The sequence below is a fragment of the Phoenix dactylifera genome, chromosome 8 (genome assembly GCF_051530095.1).
Source record: "Phoenix dactylifera cultivar Ajwa chromosome 8, Ajwa_hap1_PhDact_Kaust_v1.1, whole genome shotgun sequence".
In the NCBI taxonomy this organism is placed as follows: Eukaryota; Viridiplantae; Streptophyta; class Magnoliopsida; order Arecales; family Arecaceae; genus Phoenix; species Phoenix dactylifera.
The window spans coordinates 10,688,390-10,697,500 of NC_143197.1; the positions used below are offsets into that span (position 1 = coordinate 10,688,390).

At 38.9% G+C, this 9,111-nt stretch overlaps 1 protein-coding gene across 4 annotated transcripts; it reads right to left on the bottom strand.

Moving 5' to 3' along the window:
- Positions 1–271: 271 nt before the first annotated feature.
- Positions 272–7,844, bottom strand: LOC120110232 (DNA replication complex GINS protein PSF3-like). Of its 4 annotated transcripts, none has more exons than XM_088702766.2 (8): positions 7,590–7,838; positions 7,026–7,080; positions 3,415–3,498; positions 3,257–3,328; positions 3,085–3,185; positions 2,533–2,625; positions 735–874; positions 272–636 (listed from the first exon to the last, which is right to left on the bottom strand). In XM_088702766.2, exons 3-8 carry the CDS (start codon positions 3,457–3,459, stop codon positions 506–508), a joined length of 582 nt encoding a protein of 193 aa, XP_088558892.1. In that variant the 5' UTR covers positions 3,460–3,498; positions 7,026–7,080; positions 7,590–7,838; the 3' UTR covers positions 272–505. The 4 variants fall into 4 exon arrangements, with proteins under 4 accessions (XP_088558892.1, XP_038980523.1, XP_088558893.1 ...); XM_039124595.3 differs by having other exon boundaries at positions 3,415–3,532; XM_088702767.2 differs by lacking the exon at positions 2,533–2,625 and having other exon boundaries at positions 3,415–3,532; positions 7,590–7,844.
- Between the last annotated feature and the right edge of the window lie 1,267 nt (positions 7,845–9,111).

Consider the following 9,111-nt stretch of genomic DNA (forward strand, 5'->3'; position numbering starts at 1 on the left):
AGATTCATGAATTGCAATAGTAGATTTCATGCTATCACTAGTTCGTACAAGAGTTCCTGCTGGTTCTCACAACATTCGTAAATTGAAAGAGTTAAGAGTTCTCGCTAATTTATATCAGAGTCGCTTGCAACATGTTTCAAGGTTGTGAGAGAATTCCTACGAGATTCATACATTGCAATAGTTGATTCCCTGCGATTTGTAATGGAGTTACTTGCAATACTCTAGCAAAGGTGTACAAGAGTGTACATGGAAACAGTTGAGTTCTTACTGGTTTGTCACTGAACAACTTTGCATCATTCTTATAATGTTGTAAGAGAGTCCTCACAAAATTCGTGCATTGCTGTGGTGGAGTTCATGCAGCTTATAACAGAGTTTATAATAAGCATTCTAGCAAATCTATATGAGTATTAAAAAATATTCATACAAAGAAATACTTGCTAGTTTGCAATACAGTCGCTTGCAACTTTGGTGTTGCAAGGGGAACTGTCAAACTTGACAAACTTAGTCATGGAGTCGATGGGCAAGTTGGCATGGTTGTCTTCCTTTTCCTACTAAGAATGGATGCCTTCTCTAATCTTGATCCACCTAGCCGCCATTTCTTGAATGCTAACATTGAAGACCGAGCAGCTTCAAACACTTCCAACAGGCAAAAAAAAAATCAAAATCAAAATATCAATGTCACATCAATGATTAGGAAATAAACCCGGACAGTTGTTCAAAGAACAGAAGCTCACATTGGGATTCTTCCTTTGTAAGACGTGTCAAGAATTTGGGAACGGTAGCAACAGAAGCACTATGTGACTTGCTCAATATCTCCTTGTATCTATGGGTGAATGCATAATGAAGGAAGGATCCGATACTTTTGTCACTAACCCTGTCCACAGCAGAGCCTGAGAGATTATAGACTTTCATGCAACTGAGAAGACTAGTTCTTTCTATTTCTTTAATTAAAAATCAATCTCATCAATCCAGACTGCCAGCTTGATCATAGGGAATAGAAATTCCTTAAAGAAAATTGCTAGTTTCAGCTAGTCATCATTTACAGATTAAAGAGTTAGGCAAATCATAAGTATTTTCATTATCAATAGTTAGACTAGCATACAAACCCATGTTTGAATTGAAACTCAAATACTTATACAAGTTCTTCCCTTGAAACAGAATAGCACTAATATCTGCAAATTGAATCACTTGACATCATTAGAAGCAGACAAGACAACATAGCTGAAAATAGGTCCGTTAAAAACAGATCTGGTCTTAATTGAAATCCATATAAGGTCTCATTCAGATATAAAAACTATATCTGGCACAGGGATAAAAAGATAGAAAATTTGTCGGATAAAGATACGGATAAAGATTATAAGTTTTTCTGCATTCAGATTCAAATATCTGGATATCCTTTTTTAAAGATTTTTAGATTTGGTTATCCAGATACTTAACATGTTCATGAAAAAATAAACCTTTTTTAATTGGAATTGTGCATAGGGACTCTTCTAACATTGACATTGATGAGCACATGTTCATGACGACCGACAACAGGGCTTTTAATTATCTGAATTCTCCAAACAAGGTTCTTGCTGTTCTCCTTCTTTGAGCAGAGATATATGTCTAGATTTTATGATCTAATTCATGCTTTCACATATGTAACTTGCTCAAGTTGTTGCCAAATAATGCAAATGCAACTCCTTCATTTCTGTATCCTAAATGATATTCAACATTACATCCGTATCTATTTAGAACAAACATGGACATGATTAATATCCAATTCGTATCTATTTAAAATAAATATAAAAAAATTCTAGTATCCCTTTAATTCCAATATCTGTATTAATACCCACTGAATCAATATAGATATAGATATGGACTTGCCAGCATCTGATCCATATTCAATTCATTTTCAACCCTAAACATAGGCATGAAATCAGTCTGACGCCATCTTCTTTCTGATTCTGTAAAATGTCGCATTTATTTGCAATGGGCTTTATAAATCTTCTCACACTAACCATATCATTCAGCAATTTGAGATTTATATTCCAGGTTTCCTAAGCTTCAATCCTTATCAGACACTTTGCTGCTGGCATGAGTCAAAAACATCTACTAAACCTCAATCTAATTCTTTTCTATCTGTCAACTGTCACACCTTGTTGCTATTCTATTAGATATTTATCATCAAGATCCCTAACTATGATATATATATCAATCTAACAAGCTACAAATCAATCTGTCACATGAATATGGAAGCACACAAAATTATATAAATGAGATGGTACAGCATGATGTTAATTTAGATTTTGCATAGATGCATTAAAGAAGGAACCTGTTCTGGATATAAAGAAATGCACTGAAGCATTATTGATGGAGTAATAATGTAATAAAGAATAAAATTTATAAAGAAATTCAACTGTCTTCCTATTAGTTGCATCTTTATGCCTTCTCCCATAACATGCTTGAAGATCCAAAACTTTCGCAAAACAAGTGTTCCTACAGAGGCTACTGTAATAATCTGTCTGGCTAGTTATAGATCAGAGAACTTACAGGGGGACAATCTTGCATCCCAATTCATAAAAGTAGGGGCAACGGATCCTCAAATGCACGCATGCTGCATCAGCCTGGATTTCTTTCCTGGTTCTGTGACATCATGGTAAACAATTTACAAATAAAAGATCTCTAAAGCACTCATGATAGGGCGTTCACTACAGTTAGAGGTGGTTCGGTGGTTGGTGCAGGGGAGGCACCAAAAAAGTTATAATCATTTCAATTTTCAACAATGTACAAAATCCAGCATAACAAAAATTGCTGATTTGCTAAGTTTTGTTCTTAAGGTACCATGGAGGGGTACCCAAATGGCTGATGCTGTGGAAGTGGAGTCCTCAAGGACATCCATAGACAAGATGCCACATTCTTTTTATAAAGACATATTGGTATCCTGAAATTTTAGTATTATAGGATCAACAGCTTCCCTTATTCCTCCCACTTCACTTCCCCTACTTCCTCTCAGCTGTATCTAGGTCTTTGTCATGCTCATGACATGCGTGCAGAATTCATACAGATAGGATTTTTGAGCAGTAAGCAAAAAATGGAACCTACTTCTGGCTAAAACAGGCAGGAACACTGATCGATACTGCTTGTCTCAAGTACAACTCATGAGCAAGCCAAAAAGGCAGGTCCACTTTAGCACCTTTTTCAACCTATATAGAATCAATGAACATTAGAACATAAACATCAAGTGTCACCTGCTTATGGTTTCTAGAGAACTTACACTGTTTGTTTCTGAACCAGGATCTAGCAGGCCAACACCATGTGCTCCAACTTGAAAAACAACTGAAATGGACTGCAAGCACAACATTGATCAAGACAAAATTTGTCAAGATTCTGCATCATCTCAAGGACAAGAAATGAAAATCTAGTAGTCCTAACCTCTTCCTCCATGATGATGTCATCTATATCATAATATCCTGGCATTTTCTCCAGCTGAGATCAAAGACTGCAATTGCCCTTTTTCTACCAGCAAAGATAACAGGTTCACACCTTAAGACTGTCAAAAATGCTAATTGCCAGCTATTACAACAGCCATAAAAAATGGATATGGAATCTATTAAGCTTCAGACTTATACACGATAAGTAAGAATGAGTTGACATCGAGCTATAAAGTTAAAGTCATTGCGAATCACATGCCAAGAAAAAGCTGACTACAGTTAAGAGTCCATGTCACCGTTTAGCTCTTTAATAACTGGAGTAAGTAAATCGCAGTATGATTTTTCCTACAATATATAAAACAATTAACTACAATCAGGATAGCATGAGTCTCAATTTCAATGGTTGCAAACAGTGTAAATTCTACCAACCTCCATATAGCTGCAGTTATGTTGTCCTAAATTGGTTTCTGCTTTACAGGTACATAGGTGTGATGTTTGGACAAGTAATCTTGTTTTACTTTGCAATGTTTGTGTGGTTGCAGTTACACTGTCATGAGATGTGATGTTTGGGCAAATAATCTTGTTTGTGTCATAATTTTTTCCCAATTTTTCTTGTATATTCTCGTAGTTTGCTTACATTTGCATTTCAAGGTGAAAATTGGGGTTCAAAACCATAAAAAATCGAGAATAAATCCAAACAAGTGGCAACACACCAGCAGGCACTCTATCCAAGTAGAAACGTTTGGAGGCAACAACTTTTGGAGTGCTAGAATTTTGGTACAGCCTGGTTGGAGCACTGCAGTGCGGCACAAGATTAAGAAGCACATGAAACTATAAATATCAATGACTAATAAACATGGAAACTGCACGCTGCGAGAACCATTTTATTGTTTTCATAGATGAGGCGTTGTATGAGTGGTCGCCCTACTCATAAGTTGCAGGGAAATCTCAATAGTTTGTGCATGAAAAGCCTCTTGGCCAACAGATTATTTCTCAACTCGAAGTGTAACATGTCATGGACGACAACAGAAACAAGTCTTCCTAAAACTTCATTCATGTGACATAAGATGTCACCTATGGTTTCATGTTACATGAAATGACACCACAGTCATGCAGTTGAGTTCCAATATTGCTATTCATAATCCTACCATTTGGACAACTGATTGGTTGGTAAAAACAAAGTGCTTAGTTTTTGTGTAGCGAACTCCAAAAGTATCCAGAACACTTTAACTATGTTGTGGCATCCAAAAGTTAAATAACCAAAATACAATAGCCAAACCTTTTGGTTAATCTTAAATATGGACAATCTAGAACAACAACCTAACAAGTGATAATCCTCATGAAATACATGGGAGAGCGACACTATACATGAGGGCTCGACCTAATGGAAGCAATCTTGCAACAATAAGAACCTTAGTTTCTTCATCATCTTGCTGAAAACTAGCTCTCGAACGCAGGTATGTTATAGTATTCAAACTCACCAAAGCATGGAGAAAACACATAGTAGAAACAACATCAAGCTTTGTAAATTTGTAAACTTGTTGTATACGATAGCTTTCGCTTCCTTTTTTCATGATGGAAAAGTAAAAAAATTTTCCTTATATACTCGAAGACAAGTGTCAAAGTTATTATTTTAAGTAACAAATAAAATATACCCTCCAAAAAAATGTTAAGAATTATCCAACCAAGATTTTACATAAAATAGCCCCAAATTAGAATAGGACATCTAGGTCAAACCAAGTTAGTAATACATCTGCGGCAGCGTATGCAAAGGTAAGAATTTGGGAACAGAACCCGACAACAACAGAGAAGACTATAGATCTAAATCATTAAAACATTCAATTCTCAAAGAGGAATCAACGATTCCATGAGAGCAAATAAAAAAAAAAGAAATCATCAAATCTTTGAGACTTTTCTTTCGAGGGAAAAAAAGCATCTGGAAACCCTAAAGATTTACCTCAAAGAAAAAAAGAGGTCAGCAAATCTTTAAGCCTTTTCTTATTTAGAAAGAAAAAAGTATGTGTGGAAATCCTAAAGATTTACCTCGGAGGGAAGTTCAGACTATCGGCCTTCGTTGCCCTAGAGAGTCGTCGTGATGAGAAGAGGAGGAGGGGGAACGTTTTCGGAGGGAGTCCACCCAAACCCATTTCCCTCTATTTTTTCTCTCTCCCCCGCGGCAGTCGAGTTTAAGCCAATGTGGAAAATAATGATGTTTAAGTATATAACAATAGAAAATAATAAATAAAGTACTTTTGTTAAAAAATTTATTCTAAATATCCAAGAAATATCCAAAGCCAAGAGAAAAACCTAATCCTTTCATTAAATAAATAAAATTCATATTTTTTTTCAAAATTTATAATTAATTAAATTAAGAGGCTAAAACTTAACTTGGATAGCTTGAGAGTTGTAACTAGCACCATAAGCAAAACCACCAACCAGGGTCGGCGAAACTGGTACGGGACAACGTACCGCTTGCCCGACGGGACAAGTTAGTATAAGCCCATGTTATGCCCTATCGGGCCCGTACCGGCACAGTAAAAGAGACGAGGGAGAGGAAGAACGAGAGAGGAAAAAAACGAGAAGGGGGAGGCCAGCAGAGGATCGGAGAACCGCCGAGAGGAGAAGACGGAGGCCGGAAAGCCAATTATCGACTTTATTTAATTTTTTTATTTAAAAAAAATAAGTGAAGTCGACAATTGGTTTGCCGACATTCACTTAACCTCAAAAATAAAGGGAGGCTCTCCAGCTCCTGTTTCGAACAAAACAGAAAACAAGAGCGAGCCCCTCTTCTATGGCTCCCCAGCCTCCGCCAGACGGCCCCGGAGGCCAGCCTCGACCTTTATCTCTCTCTCTCCCTCCCTTCCCCACTCTCTCTCTTCTTCTTTTTCCTTCGACTTTTTCTCCTGCGGCGCGGATCTCATTTTCATTGCCAGAACCGTCCTGGTCTATGGCCGGTACGGCTCGGAATACTCCGAACCGAGCAATTCGGAACGGTTCCACCGACCTTGCCACCAACCTATAAAGTCCGGACACCAACCAAAGCCCAACCTATTTATTAACTACATTGGGTTCAAATCAAGCAAGATTTTGTCGAGCCAGCTGCAGACCAAAACCCAGTTTTCTTGCGAGCAAGTTTGAGCAGGTTAGCAGGTCCAAGTCAAGTTTTGTCATATTTAATGGGACCGTTAAATAGGTTAGCTACATTGGATAGAAAATTTCCCAGCATCTGTAACTATGGCATCCTTAGCCGATGAGCATGGGTGTTTTTTGTTTGCTGTAATGTGGGGCTTCCTTCCCTTATCTGACCCAAATAGGAAGGGGGCAAAAAGGCATCCTATTCTTTTAGTTTTCTATAACAAATCCCCAGATTAATGCTAACCAAACCCCGTCTATCTTATTAAGCCTTTTGTTCAGTGTTCCAAGCTGAAAAGTACAATGTCAGAGCAATTAAATACAATTCAAATATGAAGCAAATACGTCCCATCAGAGACATACAATATTCTAAAAATATACATATAACCCATGCCTCAAATTCGAAATCACGAATAATTCGATTCGTAAAACAGATATTAAGTTTGCCGATAAATCTAGTAAAGAGGTTACATCACTTACCTTGCGAACGCGATCCACAACAAATCCAATTAATTCCGCAAATCCCTCGCAGAACCTAATATTCAAAAACCATTTTCTTCTTTTAAAATTCATCACAATATATATATATATACAAAGACTTAAATTTTTAATATCCCCCCTGGCTGATCCTGCAGGAGTGCCTAGTACCCCAAGTTTGGGTTCATACCCGTAAACCACCCCTTTTTTTTTGTTTTCTCTTTTCTTTTTCTTTTTTTTTTCTTTTCTTTTTCTTCTTTCTTCTTTTCTCTCCCGACTCCCCCTCTTCTCCTTCGGTGAAACAGGGGGTCCCGTGACCCCCCCTTCTTCTTCTTCTTCCCTCTCGGTCGGACTCCGGGGCGGCCATGATGGCAGGCCCCGACGGCGGCAGGAGGCGGCGGAGCAAGCCCGAGCACCCCCGGCGGCTGGCGGCGGCGAGCATGCCGGCGGCTAACGCCTCTAGCCGAAGCAAAGCATCCCTTTTTGGGTCAAAATCCGGCGATCGGCTGGCTCAAAATCACCACCCACCATGGCTAATCACCAAGCAAGGAGAAGGAAAAAGCTTACCTTAGCCCCGACGAAGATCCGGCGCCTCCCTTCCTCTCCGGCGGCGACGTGCTACTTGGCTCTCCCTCTTCCTCTCTCTCTCTCCGGCAATGCGAAGAAAAATCTCTCCCCCTTCTCCCTGGCCGCTCTTCTCGGTGGCCTCAAGGAGGAGAGGAAGCCCTAAAAACAGGGCTTCCTTCTTCTTCGGGATGGAAACAGTCGGGGTTTTGGGACTGGGCCGGTCATTTGGACCGGGCCCAGTTCTGGGGTCTTACAAATGCTAACCAAACCCCGTCTATCTTATTAAGCCTTTAGTTAAATTTCGTGATGCATCTGATGCAAACCAAGGGCAGGAGCATAAGATCGACCATACAAGTGCCAGTAGCTCACCTCTCTTCTAAGTAGACAGAAGAGGGCATAGAAGGTGGTGAAATGAGCTATTTGATAGTATTCCCTTGAAGAAGGAGCCAAGAATAACTCGCAAATTGATTGGACTAGCATTAGAACATACAACTTTAATGAATTAAAATCCAGGGACCAATAAGAACAAATTAGCACTGACTGATACGTTCAACATGCTTCCATGGAGGCTGGGAACCTGTTTGCCATTCTTGCCATCAATGGTGAAGCAAGTATGGCAACTAATCGTTAGGCGTACGTTCTAAGAAAAAGAACGTTATGGTGTTCATTATAATAGATTCATCAATTAAAATGAAAACAAAAAGAAAAAAACCAAGACTGGAGGAGAGCAGCCAAGAAAAAACAAGAAGGAATTTCATACAATCTTGAAAGAAAGGCAAATTGTCCGAATGAGTGTTTAGAATAGATTCATGGTCGAATTCCATCTCCTTCTTTGTTCCAAATAGGGGTTCTGCCTCGTTTCGTCTAGAAACAGACCTTCAGGCCTCCGTCCTCGAACCAGGCCTTCAGGCCTCCTTCCTTGAACCAGGCCGTGCCATTGGGCCATGACTTACAACAATTGTGGAGCTCCTGTAGTTTACAATAGAGTTGTTTGCAACATTCGAGCAAAGATGTGTGAGTGTTCTCAAAGTTCTTACAAAAAAGTACTGAACTTACTAGTTTATAACAGAGTAGGTCGCGAGATTCATGCAAGCTTGTAAGAGAGTTCTCACAATTTTCGTGTAATGCAATAATAGAGTTCATGTTGTTTGTAACATGGTTGTTTTCAACAAACAGGCAAAGGTGTTCGAGTGTTCTTACAATGTTCGTATATGAAAAGAATTGACTTCTTGCTGGTTTGTGTCAGATTGGCTTGCAACATTTTTTCAAGACTGTGGGAGTGTTCCTAGAAGATTCATGAATTGCAATAGTAGATTTCATGCTATCACTAGTTCGTACAAGAGTTCCTGCTGGTTCTCACAACATTCGTAAATTGAAAGAGTTTAAGAGTTCTCGCTGATTTATATCAGAGTCGCTTGCAACATGTTTCAAGGTTGTGAGAGAATTCCTACGAGATTCATACATTGCAATAGTTGATTCCCTGCGATTTGTAATGGAGTTACTTGCAATACTCTAGCAAAGG